The sequence below is a fragment of the Leptopilina boulardi genome, unplaced genomic scaffold (assembly GCF_019393585.1).
Source record: "Leptopilina boulardi isolate dan_hultmark-lab unplaced genomic scaffold, ZJU_Lbou_2.1 LbouV2_133, whole genome shotgun sequence".
NCBI lineage: Eukaryota > Metazoa > Arthropoda > Insecta > Hymenoptera > Figitidae > Leptopilina > Leptopilina boulardi.
Genome location: NW_026137678.1, coordinates 47086 through 61215, shown reverse-complemented (window position 1 = coordinate 61215; position 14130 = coordinate 47086). Strand labels below are relative to the sequence as shown.

At 25.4% G+C, this 14130-nt stretch overlaps 3 protein-coding genes across 4 annotated transcripts; 1 reads left to right on the top strand and 2 right to left on the bottom strand.

The window, feature by feature from the left end:
* Positions 1-275: 275 nt before the first annotated feature.
* On the bottom strand, positions 276-3851 carry LOC127291356 (BEN domain-containing protein 5-like). The gene is made up of 8 exons (XM_051320441.1): positions 3611-3851; positions 3315-3442; positions 2731-3055; positions 2224-2390; positions 1804-1941; positions 1435-1575; positions 1009-1225; positions 276-409 (listed from the first exon to the last, which is right to left on the bottom strand). Exons 1-8 carry the CDS (start codon positions 3849-3851, stop codon positions 276-278), a joined length of 1491 nt encoding a protein of 496 aa, XP_051176398.1.
* A 4082-nt stretch (positions 3852-7933) lies between these two features.
* Positions 7934-8706, top strand: LOC127291355 (putative nuclease HARBI1). The gene has a single exon (XM_051320440.1). The coding sequence runs from the start codon at positions 7961-7963 to the stop codon at positions 8672-8674; it is 714 nt and encodes a 237-aa protein (XP_051176397.1). The 5' UTR covers positions 7934-7960; the 3' UTR covers positions 8675-8706.
* Positions 8707-9930: 1224 nt separating this feature from the next.
* LOC127291354 (uncharacterized) lies at positions 9931-12855 on the bottom strand. 2 transcript variants are annotated; one of them, XM_051320439.1, is made up of 4 exons: positions 12487-12855; positions 11716-11904; positions 10783-10895; positions 9931-10674 (listed from the first exon to the last, which is right to left on the bottom strand). In XM_051320439.1, exons 1-4 carry the CDS (start codon positions 12602-12604, stop codon positions 10363-10365), a joined length of 732 nt encoding a protein of 243 aa, XP_051176396.1. In that variant the 5' UTR covers positions 12605-12855; the 3' UTR covers positions 9931-10362. The 2 variants fall into 2 exon arrangements, with proteins under 2 accessions (XP_051176396.1, XP_051176395.1); XM_051320438.1 differs by having other exon boundaries at positions 9931-10895.
* Positions 12856-14130: the final 1275 nt, after the last annotated feature.

Below are 14130 nucleotides of genomic sequence, written 5' to 3'. Positions count from 1 at the left end.
TAGAATAATTGAAAAAATCAAGTTACATTTTATAAATGCATTATAACCTTTATTAAATTAATGAGTACTATTATCAGTTACATGTACATATTCAATGTGAAATTATAAGTTGAAAAATGTATAATAAATTTTAATAATAAACAATTTCTGCCAAACTTAAATAAAAAAAATTGCCCAAGAAACAAAATAAAATGTAACACTAGAATTAAAGTAGAAGTAGAAATCTTGTTAGATCGTGTATGGTTGACCGAGCCTAAACCAGTACAAAGCCAAGTTCATTTTTTTAATTTTTTCGCTTTTCTTATTTCATCATTAATTTTCTGCGTTATATATTTCCCAGTTTCATTTAATCGCAACCTCATTTTAGTATCGTCAACTTTGGCATTTTTCAATTTGTGTTGAAGACAATCTGGAGAAGAGTAAAAAATTTGTATTTATCTCTTAAATTTACCCTATTAATTTCTAATATTAAGTACCATTTTTTCGAGTTAATTCTCATAATATTATAACAACGCTGTTTGAAAATAACTTAAATAATTTTTTTTTCAAGAATGACAATTTTAGAAGAGTTTTTTCTAACTTGTACAAATTTTTAACAAAAACGTATATAGTTTCATGTGCGGAACCGTAGATATGGGTACAAATGTAACTCATACTTGTCCGATTTTTAATTATTTTTTATTCTTAAATTTTTATAAACTTTTTTCATAATTCTTAAAAATCAACCGTATTGATTTCGAATTTTTTTAATTTTTTCAAAAATTAAATAATAAATAAAAAATTCAAAAATTAAATTAAAAATTCAAAAATTGAAAATTAAAGGAAAATGGTCCAAATTTTTTTTTAATTTTATTAATATAAATAAACTTAGATTCTTAATAATGACAAAAAATTCATGCACATAAACAACGTAAATATCAAATGGTTTAAATTTTACTGGTTTCTCTTCTAATTAAAAAGTAATTGTTAAAAATAAGTCTTCTCGAATTATTCAACAAATTTAATTACCATATACTATTTGAATTTTCTTAGGAGATAAAGGTGTTCTTGTGACTCCAGGTAACCTATCTTTATTTATTTTTTTTGGATTCGGATCAAAATATTTAGTTGCTAATGTGTCACTCCAAACATGTTCCATAACATTTCTTACAAATTTCGAATCTTTCTTAGTTTGCATAATTTCAAAAACGTCTTTCCGCATATTAATATCCTCTCCGAAATCAATCTATAATTGAACAAATTAGTCACATTTAATAATTAAAGTATTTTTAAGATAAACTATATTAACTTTATGAATTAAACAAATTTTATTATTATTATTATTAATTATTTTTATGAATTATTACTATTATTTGTAATCTCCTATAAATATAAATTATAGCGATAAAAGCATGTTTAAAAAAATAAAGGAATTTTAAAATGTGTAAGATGTACCAATTTTGAATTCTCTGCAATCGGCTGGAAAGCCCTTGGATTTGTCATTGCATTGTTCACATACTCAGATGCAGAAAGTCGCTTATTAGCAGGATCAGTAATCATATCCGACTCACTTTCATTTGGTTCGTTTTGAGTCCTCTAATATTCAGAAAAAGTTAATTTGAATATTGTTTAAATATAGAAAATGATTTAACTTTAAAGCTTAAAAGGGTAACTGAATTAATTAATTTTAATTTATTGAAAATTACAATAATTACAATTACTAATAAAAATTCGTATATAAATTTCAAAAATGTACGCTACTAATAATTAATTTATTTATATAGACAGAGGGAGAGATAGAGAGGGGGGAGATATAATATTTACATTTTCCGGAACTTCCCTATCTGTCAAATCAATTGTTTCATTGGGCCCAGCAAATGCATCAAATTCAAGTGTACTTCTATCGATTAATCTTCTATTTCTTTCTGCACCAGGAATCAGAATTTCCTCACCTTCTTCGGTCTAATTATGGAAAATACCAAATAAAATTTTTTACTTAATTCTCCCGTGTAGAAAAAGCCCAGGTTAGCCCCAATACAAGTCGGGCGCTGGTCGGGGCCTGGCTGTAAGTCGGGCTCCCGGCTAGGGGATGGCTAGTGCCCAGATTCAATTTCTACACGGGCTGTTTAGTATTTATTTCATTATATTTTTTAAACTTACATTCATAAATAAAGACTAAAAAAATCTATTATAATAGAAAATAACAGATACATCACTAAAGAAAATTTATAAAATAAAGTTTACTGGTTTGGGAATTTCTGGATTTTCGGAACCAGATTTTGGAGAAGAATTTCCTTCTTGTAAAGTTTTTGACGAATTATTATTTAATGGACATGGTAGAGCAGATGATTTCTCTCGCCCTGATTGTGAATGCGATTTCTGATGGCTTGGTGGCGATGTTGTTTCAAATTCTTCAATTGAAATTTTTTTTAAATATTCTTATATAATTTTTTTGTTAATAAAATTTTGAAGTACAATAAATTCTTTTCTTTACCAATTGACATTTAATTTTTGTCACAGTTTTTAAATTAAAACTTTATGTAAAATATATTTAAACAAATTTCTTTATCGATAAATTTTTGAAGGAGAATAAATAATTTGTTTTTTCTCTGACGGATACATAATTTTTATTTTTGTGGTTAGAATAAGCTAATAATCCAATTTTCAAAAATTATTTTTCTTTAAAACGAAAAAAGGTTTAATATTTATTTAATTAAATGTAAATAAATTGAGATAAAATTTATTGTCTACCTTTGACAAAAGAATTATTGTTTCCTAATCCGGTATCATTATCTGAATCAATTAAAGAACTGATATGCTCTTCAAGACCATTAGTTTCCTTCGTACTTTTTTCTTGTAAACGTTGTTTTTTTAACTTTAGTACTTCTTCGTACTTTTCAAGTTTTCTTTTTAGGTTTAGATAGTTTTCCACTTCAAAATCTGATTCTTCATTGCTACTCTCTACTTCTGATGTAGAACTGCCAAGAGATTGACGCTCTTTAAGAGCTTTGTGCTTTTCCATAATTCTGTTATTTTCAAAGTCACAATGTTTGGTCACTTTCGCTTTTTTTGCAATCTATGTTTATTTGGAAAAAATTAATTTAATTTTATTATACTTTTGTATATTTAAATAGTTCGGTTTATTTTTGCTCAAATAAAAGAAGGACTAAATAAATTTTTATAAATAAATTAATTTTATTGTATTTGGAACTGTTATTGTTGTTATTATTATTATTATACTATACTTTTTCAATTATTTTTATTATATATTTTAGAGACATGGTTATGTTATTTATAAATAAAAATGAGTTATTATTATTTATTGATTTTACTACTTGTTTCTTTTTGCCGTTGCCTCCATTCTCTGCGTCTGTAGATATAGTACTAGAGAAACTGAGATTCTCTTTATTTGGTAATCTCAACCTACGATTATTGGATTGATTTTCCAAATCTAATTTGCTTGCTAAAATCATTAATAATACTTCAAATAAATAATTTTTTGATAATATTTAATAATCATTTAAAAATAAAAACTATAAAAATTGGCTATTTTAAGACAAATTGTAACAAATAATAAACAAAAATTTATTTATAATACAATAATATGTGAAATAAATTTCAATGCACTCACTACCCAGTAAAACTACATTAGCTTTGTAAAAATCTCCATCATCGCTTTCGGAATTTTCTTGGGACCACCAAACCGAATACGCTTTTGTTGTGCTAAAATCCTCCAAATTTTTTGGTTTAAAATGTTTAATGTCGGATACAGGTACTATTTTCCTAATATCATCATCCAAGTACCGAACGAGAGCAAACATTGGAGATTTTTCATTTAATAATTCTTGAGTAGCAGCAGATTGACTTTCCATTTTTGAGGTTGAATTATTCCAATCGACATGTCAAAAGTTAATAAACAATAGACACGTAACAACGGTTGATATTTTATTGTTATTTGCCATAGTTACGTTTGACAGTTCTATTATTTTGTAATAATGACATTTAAATATAAAAAATAATGTCAATCATTTGTAATTGTATTTTTTTAAATTCAAATTAAATGCAAAATATTTTGAAAAAGTTACTTTTCAAAAACATTCAGTTCCAATTTATTAAACAGTTTGGAAATTTCGTTTATAATCGAAAAAACAGAATAGAATTTATATATTTTTTTATTTAAACAAGATTCTTTTGAAGGAATCAACAAATGTTTTGTAAGTAATTAAAAATAATTATCTTATACTGAATTTATAATTACAACAAACACTAATCCATTATTAAATTAAAAATTCAAAAACTATTATTATAGTTATAGATTTAATTTCCTACATTTTTTTCTGAAAATTTAAACAATTGTGATATCTAAAATAAAAAATTACGTACATACATTTCATAAAAGAATAAAAAAATTTAAATAAATTTATAATACATTTAACTATAATTTTTTCGTGTTTTTGTATTGTTATTTGTGAATATAAGGATAGCTACATTTACTAAAGCGGCTTTCCTTTCAGATTATAATGAACGGACCACCGAATAAATATTTAAAATATTTAGGACCACAATCAGAGGAACCTATTCCTTTAAGTACATTATATCGGAGTCGAAAACGTGTCCTTCAAAGGGTGTTTTCGACATTCACTCAGAGTTAACTCTAGAGTTAGCAGTGGTGCTCAAATGTAAATTTTGATTTTCAGTTCGTCTGTTGGTTGTGAACGTTGTTGATTGGCAATTTGGCATAGACGATTCATTTTGATTGGCGCAGGGTTTGCAATTGTAATAACATGTGAAACGGGCCTTTTATTCTAGTAATGTAATGTTAAAATAAAATTTTTTGTTTCTAGATTTCATAAAAGTCCCCAAAAATTTATTACTAGATGACCCAGAGTTAACTCTGTTTTCTTGCGAGAGTAAAGAAAAAGGGTCAGTCCTAACCTTTAATGGCCGACAAAATTTGTGAACGGATTGTTTGTTTTGAAAAGTGTAAATTGAAACATAATAATTTATTTTTATTAAAAATTATTTTAATTTTTTATTTATAAAAAACAACTTTAATTAAAATAAATAATCTAGTTTCTAAAACAATTCAGATTAATTAAAGTTAGGGAAATAATGAAAAATTTGAAAATTATAAACTTTAAAAAAATATCACGTTTATGGGTAGCAAAAATATGTTCCATTTTTAAATGAAAAACAAAAAATACGTATAAATTAAAAAAAAGTAAGCAAACAAGGACAACTAATTTCAAACTCAGGGTGATGAAAATAGAAAATCAATTATTTTATTTAGGTAAATAAATTTTTTTATAAGTATACAATTTTTTAAAATGTTTCTAAACTTCTCTAAATTACTTTTTGAAAAAAGTCCTGCTTAAAATCTAAATATTATGGATATCTCAAACATACCCCCTTTAGTTCATTAGTGATTTAAAAGGAGATTCAGCTCAGTAAAAGGTGATTTTTCAAATTATTAAATTTACAATTACCAGGTAATCACATAAATTTTATTTTATCTTTCTCTAAATTTTCTCTTTCCTTTCGATTGAGAAGCTGTGAAGAATATCTCACTGAGCGCTCGGACGCACGCTCTAACATCAGTCAAGAAGCAGCAAGCGCCTCTGGGCACTTACTGCTACCCAACTGGTAGGGTCCGAGCGCTCGGTAAGATCTTCTTCCCGACTCCTCAATTGTATTGAAATCAGATCCTACATAACTACTCCTAAAACCAAATGAAAAAATCCTGTATTTTAGTCTGCATATAAGTTTTAAATTTAGACTCGGAAATTATACTAAATTTCAATTATATGAAAAGTTTTCAATGATTTGTTTATATAAATAAAATTATTTTCACATATAAATTTTTGAAACTTAAATACATTTTTATAATGAATTATTCTAAATTTCTTTAAAAATATTAGTTTAAAAGCTAAAATTTTAAATTTTTTGTAATTTAACTATAATTATTAACTTGAAGTAAGTTATTTTTAAATTCAATTATTTAGTATAATTTATTTCTAAAGAAAAAGTTTACTTTGTAAATAACAAATTTTTAATAACGTGTATTACGATGTAAGTACATTAAAAAAATTGCTAAATTTGCATTAGAAAAACCAATTTGCTTCTAAAAAATTGTTATTTTCAAAGTAGATCCTACGACATCCTAAGTAAATTGTAATAATAATTATTATGTTGAAAATAAATTAGAGGATCTACAACTTCCTATGGTGGCCATGGTTGCCTACAATATGATTTTTAATAAGGAAGAAGAAGAGGAGATCGAAATCCTTAATTTATATCTGGCTAATGTGGACGAAAGAGAAGAACATCAGAAGAGTGAAAACTTTTTTGAAGAAACGATTCCAACGTATTCACTTTCAGGTATAAATAATTTAAGAACGCTTTAATTTAAAATGTTTACCTAAATGAAAACTTTGAAATTAATTTTCCACTTATATTCAAATTCTATTAACAGATAGATGTAAAATGTAATACAATTTATTGTTTTGTTAAATAATATTATATTTAATTTGCAAAAAAGATAGGAGTTGATAAATATTTTTTGAAAAAACATTTGTGCAATTAAACACTACACAAAGAAGCTTTAAAAATTAATTTTTCTAGAACTTATGTTATTAAATTTCTTCCAGAAGTAAATAATGTTTTAGTAAATGTTGCAAGTATTTGTCTTCAAACGAATCTCATAGAATTTGCAACTTATAAACCACAATTTGTAAAATTTAAAATTATTTTCTTTCTTCTAATTTCTTTCGCATAATTACTAACAGATTTCCAATCTCATTTTCGAATGACGAGGACAACTTTTGAACAGCTAGGTCAGATTTTAGGTCCAGATTTAAATAAGCCTCATTTAAATGTACCAGTTATGAAAAAATTGGCTATTTCAATTTGGACATTTGCGAATCAGGAGGTCTATCGGTATGTTGAAGTATATTTTATTATTCTTTAATAACTTAATTTTATTGTCTATTGCAGACACAACATAAAAAATTTCCAAGAAAAAAATGGTTTATAAAATTGTAGTAAATATTGTTACTTTATTTATTTGAAACATATGATGTTTATTAATCAACATAAGACTTAAATATGTATCACACAGTTTTTTACAAAACATAAATTTTTTCAAAACAATACTTTCCTAGTCCTGCGGTCACTCTGTAAATGCCATACTTAAAATTGACTATTATTTTAAACGAACCAAACCAGGAGGACCGTTTTTTTGAAAAGATTGAGACAAAATTTAAAAGAAAACAAGAAATTTTAGAATCTATAGACAATTCTTTGAATGTGCATATCCTTTTTCATATTTTTTTTTGAAATTATGCATTTCATATAAATATTTTGAAAAAAATGCAGTAATAACCCCTTTAAGAAGAACTTACATCATTTTCTGAAAATAATTTAAAGTCATTTTTTGTTTAATGTCACTTAATGAATAAGTAGGTATATTTTAAAAATTATGTATTTAATTCCAGAAAAAGTAGATTTAATTACAATAATTTCATTTCTATATGTATAATAATATTAAAAATTTAATAATACTTACTAATTAATACTTAATAAATTAAAATAATCTGATAAAATCTTTTAAAATTGAGTAATGAAAAATATTTTTAGTTGCGAATGAAGGAAAAACGTTCAGCTTGTTAAAATGAGAGATTAAGAGCTCGTTATAAGAAAGGGGCGTTCTATTAAACTTCGTTATATAAGATTTGAGTGTACTAGATTTTAATTTGTATTCATGTCTACTTTTACTTTTTAGAATAAATAATTTGCATTTTAAATTTTTTCAGTTTTAAAATCCAGACGTTTTCTGCAAATATTTATTAATTTTTAAAATTGTAGATCTATTGCTGATCGCTTTGGTGTCGCCAAATCAATAGCTTGGCAGTGCATGTTGGATGTGGCAACTTCTCTTTGTGCGCGTGCACCACAATTCATTAAATGGCCTACAGGGAACGAAATGGAAAGAAGCAAAAATGAGTTTTATACTATCGCTGGATTTCCAGACGTTATTGGAGCTGTCGATGGGTGTCATATCCAAATAAGTGCACCACACGAAAACTCATCAAGTTACGTCAATAGAAACGGCTATCATTCAATCAACATGCAAGGAATTTGTGATGCTAAATTACAATTCATTCATGTTTACGCTGGTTGTTGCGGAAGTGTCAATGATGCAAGAGTGTGGCAGCTGAGTGACATTAGAGAGGAGAGTGAACGCGATGTTGAGAAGTATTTCCCAGGACAAACTCATATTTTAGGAGATAAGATATATCCTTTGCTTTTCAATTTATTACCGCCCTACAAAGACTATGGTAACTTATTGAGGGTGCAAAGGTGGTACAATTTGTCACATGCTAGAACACGACAAGTGATTGAGAGAGCATTTGCATTGCTTTTATGTCGTTTTCGGCGATTGAAATATCTATATCTCCAAAATGTGGAGTATGCTTCCCTCATCATTCTTGCTTGTTGCTGCCTCCACAATATTTGCATTTATCTAAATGATTTACTGGATGAAATAGTAAATCTTGAAGAGGATGACCTTCAAGGAGAGTTCAACGATGAGTTTGATGATCAGCTATTACAAATACCAGCGGATAATCCAATTTTTAATCCTGGTATTAAACGTAATGTAATTGCCAACACAATGTACTTAAATCGCGAATATTAATGTACATTTTGTGATGACGTTAATTTACCTTGGTCGTGTTGTAAATATCTGGAAAGTGATAAAGTTATATTAAAACAATTAGTAGCGTCTTGCTATGATTTCGAAAAAAATACAGTCCTCTCTCTTCGTTTTAGAATCTTTTCTTTTATACTCACTTTTGTGCTTCAACCTACGGCTATTATTTCTTCTTAAAACATTTTTCCATTTTTTGTTTTTCTTTTCTTTTATTACGCCAAATTTGAAATTTCTAACTAAATTTGAATGTAAATTAAGGGTAAGCCACTTTATACCTGTTACAAAAAACTTTTCGTGTCGATGTACATATGCAGAGAATATTTTTTGATATAATTATAACGTTTCAGTCGGCATAATAGGAATAGAAAACTACATTTTCAAACTGAAGTATGTTGAAAGAAATTATTTCCAATGTCGTAAGCTAAATTACAAACCTTATAATAATTAAAGAGTCAAATATGATTTTAATAAACATTACTGATCTTATTTCTTCTAGACGAATTTATAATATATAGTATTGTTTAACTTATAGAATTTATTCATCTTCTATTAATTAATATATTTTACAGTCGAATATTTAGCAAATGGCATTATTTAACTTATAGAATTTCTCTTCTTTATGAAGTAAAATATTATGAAACTTAATGATATTATCTTTAAATTTTTATTTTTATATAAATTAAGAGGGAGTGACACCCCTGACCCGGAAAAAATCTAATTTCTTTTTATTAATCGCTACTTTATGATTAGTGATCGAAGTGGAAAAAGTTCTGGAGATTCATTCATTGAAATATATTTTGCGATTTTTAAGAAAAAAAAATGTAAAAACATTTCTTAAATGAAAGTTAGAATATCAAACATTGAATTAATTAAAATTCAAGTTAATGGAAATTCAATTCGCCACAAATGTTTAAAATTTATAATCAAATTTTGATTTAAAATAAATTTTATCAAGGGAAATTGTATTGCTTTAAAAGTGCAATTAATCAATTTCATGTGGTATTTGTGAACTTTAAAACAAATTTGATTTTAAAATTATTTTGATAAAATAACATTTATTTTCCGTTTTTAAATTATAATTTATATGTGAATATTTATACATAGTTAATGTAGAATTGATATAACAAAGAAAGTATTTATACATTGTTTTTTTACAAAACTACTATGTATTTTTTCAAAAAATTGTTTCTTAGATAATTTTATAACATTGACAAAGAAGTAATAAATATTGTTACCCAAGTAGTACTTGTCTTTATTGTAATATCACTTTAATTTACATTAGTAATATTAAAATGTAACATTAGATTGATGTAATATCACGTGATACTTTGGTAATATAGAAAATAAGTTAATTACACCGCGTTGTCACATTTAATGTTTCGATAATAGATTTATTATTAAATAATCGTATATTTTTTCATACCTATCAGCCTCAATAATTGGAAAATTAAGTCTTATAATTCACTTCTTATAACAATATAGCATTTCACAGCACATGTTTCTTACGTATTTCAATATTTGTATATATATAAATATATATATTTTTTTTTAAATCTAATATCACATGTTTTTATAAAAGAAAATAATAGTTTTATCGGAAACTGACAGCCTAACGGTAAACATTAGGAGAATATATGGAATTTGATAATGCAAAATTGAAACAAGATAATTGCTTACTTCTTTTTCAACAACTCGACGTAATCTATGAAAGAAGATATGAATTTATTTTTAAGTTCCAAATTTTCTTCATGGCGTAAGGCCGCATCTTTTCTTAATTCTTGTAGCCATTCTGGGTGATTTTTCTTTTTTTTCTTATTTTGTGAAGTCAAATGTTCCTTTTCGTCATTTTTAATGTCCTCAGCCAATCTTCTCTTGTATCCAGCAATACTGGAAGCTGTTGCGACTGGATTAATTTCCGGTTTTACAAACAGTATACTATGTAGAAGATCGAAATAAGGCCAGGTAATGGGGCCTGTACCAGTTTCCTTTTTTTTGGACAAATTGAATTTATATGTTCGAGTCAGTGATTTCCATTTATCTCTACAGGATATAAAAGTCTTTTTGACACCTTTAGAAACCATGAAACCGCTTACTTTTTTCCAGAAAACTGGACTCAGATTATCTTTAGTAGTATCTGCTACTTCAGGGTACACTTCAATAAGTATTCTGGTTTCCGCATCCGTCCATTGTCCACAAGATTTAGAATCTAAAAAAGTTTTATTTTTAATCAATTTAATATATTTTAAATATACTGCTAAATATTAAGTTGATTCTTGCAAATTTAAATTCCCTATTATTAATATAATTTCATCGGGATTGCCACTAAAATATTTTCTAATTTGCGTGATATCAAATAATATTTTTTCAAATTTTTTTCAATTTTAGATTTTTCTTAATTTTGAAAATAATAAGATTACTGCAGATCAAGGAAATTAGTTCAGCGAAATTAGGAAATTTTATGCAAAACAGAGGGACAATATCAATCTTTTAGTTAGTTTCAATAATTGAATTCTTCAGCAAATTTCTATAAAATATTAAAAATAATTGAGTAACGTTAATTGAAAATTATGAAGAACTCGGCTTTTTGAAAACTTTTATTTCAAAATTTTTATGAAATAAGATAAATTTTTCAATATGCTTTCATTGAAAAGTATTAGAGCAATCGATATTTCGTAATATTATATTTTAAACAATTTAGACAACGTGATATTGCAATTTTCTTTTCAATTATCACATTACTCGATTGAATCAATTATTAAACCTTTTTTCTGCTTACAGCTATTGAGATCTATTTTTTAATGATTTTTAATATATTATAAATTAATTGGATTTAAAAAAAATGTTTAAAATTTTTAAAAGTTTTTTAAAAATAAATGAATTTTATGCAAGCTTAGAATTAAATTCGTTAATGTGAAAAGAGAAGTTGAAAAAAATTTCTGAAAATTAGGGAAAAGTAAGGGAAATTTCAACAAAAATTTCAAATTTTTGTGCCAATTCTTAAAAAAATATTTAACTTCTTTTCTTACTTTCTTTCTCGACATCTGTTTTGTGCCCAGGCTTTCTTCGTATTTCGATTTCCTCCTCTTTCTCAATTTCATTCTCATTAATCTCTTCTGATGGTTCTTCGACATTTTGAATATTACCTTCACTTTCAGATCCCGTGGACGTTGCTTCAATATAATTTTCCCTAGGAACATAGCCTATTGTTTGACCGCCTTAGGAATGTTTATTAAATTTCAAACAATAAATATATGTTATACATGAAGAATATTAGAGAAGAATACAGTAGAGAGCCCATTTTCCCGACTAATAAATGCATGAACTAATCTGAATAATCGAAAAAATTACGAAATAAACTAATTTGGTTGGATACCAATTCTCTAAAATTTCTTTTCCCCAAAATTAATTTCTCATTCATTGAAAAAAATATAGTACAAGACATTTGTTTGTTTTGCATTTAATTTTGGGGAAAAAATTTTTGGAAACAAAAATTGAGATAATTGGTACCTAACCATTTTCGATTTGTAATTTTAGGTATTTATTTAAATAAGACTGAGAAAACTAAAGCTCTTGAAGTAAACATTAATAAATTGATGAATTTTCTAATGCGATAATTATATAAATATAAAAATACGAGATTATAATTTAAAAATTTTTTAAATAGTTTTATTTATAAAAACAAGTGTATTTTTACGTATATAAAAAATACTATTGTTTCAATAGGGATGCTACAAAAATGTAATTATAAAAATATGTTTTAATTTTAAATGTATTAATTAATGTTGAAATGTACTCACCATCCTCTTTTAAAAGATAGCATAAAATGCTTTTATCATTCGGGTCAATTATTACATTTCCCGTAACATGATCAATGACTGTATTAATAACTTTATATTTCTCATGAGACGTCGACATAATTTAAATACAAAATTATAATATATTATATATAATTATTTATTTCACTTAAATCGAGCACGTGCACGTTAATACAACAGATATTCAGTGAATTAATGGCAGGTGAAAAGAATTTCCCTCACGTCAGGTTAGGCACAGTAAAGCTCCATTCACAGGTTCACAATTTCAATTTCAAAGATAATATCATTGAGCACCACTGTTAACTCTAGAGTTAACTCTGGGTGAATGCCGAAAACACCCAAAATAATATAAATAAATATAAATATATATTATTACGGTATAATTTTTTCTACTGTGTAACTAATATGAGATTAATCCTATCCTAAAATTTAACAACATATACTTTTGATAATTTAACATTTATATTTTGCTTTTACGCTTAATTATTTTTATATTTATTTCAAATATGCTTCAATAAACTTGCTTAAATAAATAAATAAATTTAACAATAACTTGCTTAAGTAAACTTTAATACATAAAATGTAAAATGATAAACTTGAATAAACTTAAATAAATAAATAAAAGAAGCCTGCGATCGCCACAAATGAATGCACAATTAAAATCATATTTAATAAATCCTAATTAAATTTTTAAACCTATTGTTAAACAGAATATAAGTTCGAAAAATGATGCACTCGAATGGAATGAACCTATATTAAGTCCTGTAGAGAATGAAAACCGTTTAGATCAAATTAAAAATAATCTCTATCAATTGTATGAAGAAGTTGATGACACAGAACAGTATTCATTACAATATTCTGAGGTACTTAGCGAATTCAATTTTAACTATAATATACTTTTGTTTTTTATTACCCAGATTTTCTATATATATCACATAAATAACGAACAAAAATTCCATGTTTACTAAATTTTGTACGTGTCTAAATGTTTTTTAAAGCTTTAAGTGATTATTTTCAGATAAGAAATAAAACAAAATTTTTTTTAAAAAATGCTTATATTAAAAAAATTAATTGGTGAAAAATTATTATTTTTAAAACAGAAATTCATAAACATTTTTTGTATTATCATTATTCTAAAGTTAAAGAACATTTTAACTTTCCTTCTCTTGACGAAATCTTTGAATTCAATAATTTTAGAGTTATAAGTATCATTAAAAATGTTCTACTTTTGAGAAATAAAAACTTTCAAATTCATAACTAAAACTTTGGTCATCTATGTATAAAAAATTTTTCAAATACGCTCATCTTTCTTTACGTAAGCAAGAATAAAAAAAGAAATTGTTTCACCGAAATGAAATTATTCACTGAAATCTGATGTACATTTTATCATTATTTCAAACATTGATAAAAAACTTTTGGTTCAAGTAACGTAACAAAATATTGCCAAATTAATATTTTTAAAATAATCAATTAAAAATCTAATTATAATACAATATAATGAAAAAGTATAATATATCCATCAAAGAAAACACAAACAATTTTATAAAGTTTATTTGTGTTTAGATAGTCCGGAATAGGAAAATAAAATATATAATATTTTTCATATTCTCTACCTGAACAGCAATG

Coding starts and splice junctions, on each gene's coding strand:
- LOC127291354 (XM_051320438.1), bottom strand. CDS start 12,604: ATGTCGACGTCTCATGAGAAATATAAAGTTATTAATACAGTCATTGAT. Junction 11,905..12,486: donor CTATCTTTTAAAAGAGGATG/GTGAGTACATTT, acceptor AACATTCCTAAG/GCGGTCAAACAATAGGCTAT. Junction 10,896..11,715: donor AACAGATGTCGAGAAAGAAA/GTAAGAAAAGAA, acceptor AAACTTTTTTAG/ATTCTAAATCTTGTGGACAA.
- LOC127291355 (XM_051320440.1), top strand. CDS start 7,961: ATGGAAAGAAGCAAAAATGAGTTTTATACTATCGCTGGATTTCCAGAC.
- LOC127291356 (XM_051320441.1), bottom strand. CDS start 3,851: ATGGAAAGTCAATCTGCTGCTACTCAAGAATTATTAAATGAAAAATCT. Junction 3,443..3,610: donor TAATGTAGTTTTACTGGGTA/GTGAGTGCATTG, acceptor TAATGATTTTAG/CAAGCAAATTAGATTTGGAA. Junction 3,056..3,314: donor GCAACGGCAAAAAGAAACAA/GTAGTAAAATCA, acceptor AAATAAACATAG/ATTGCAAAAAAAGCGAAAGT.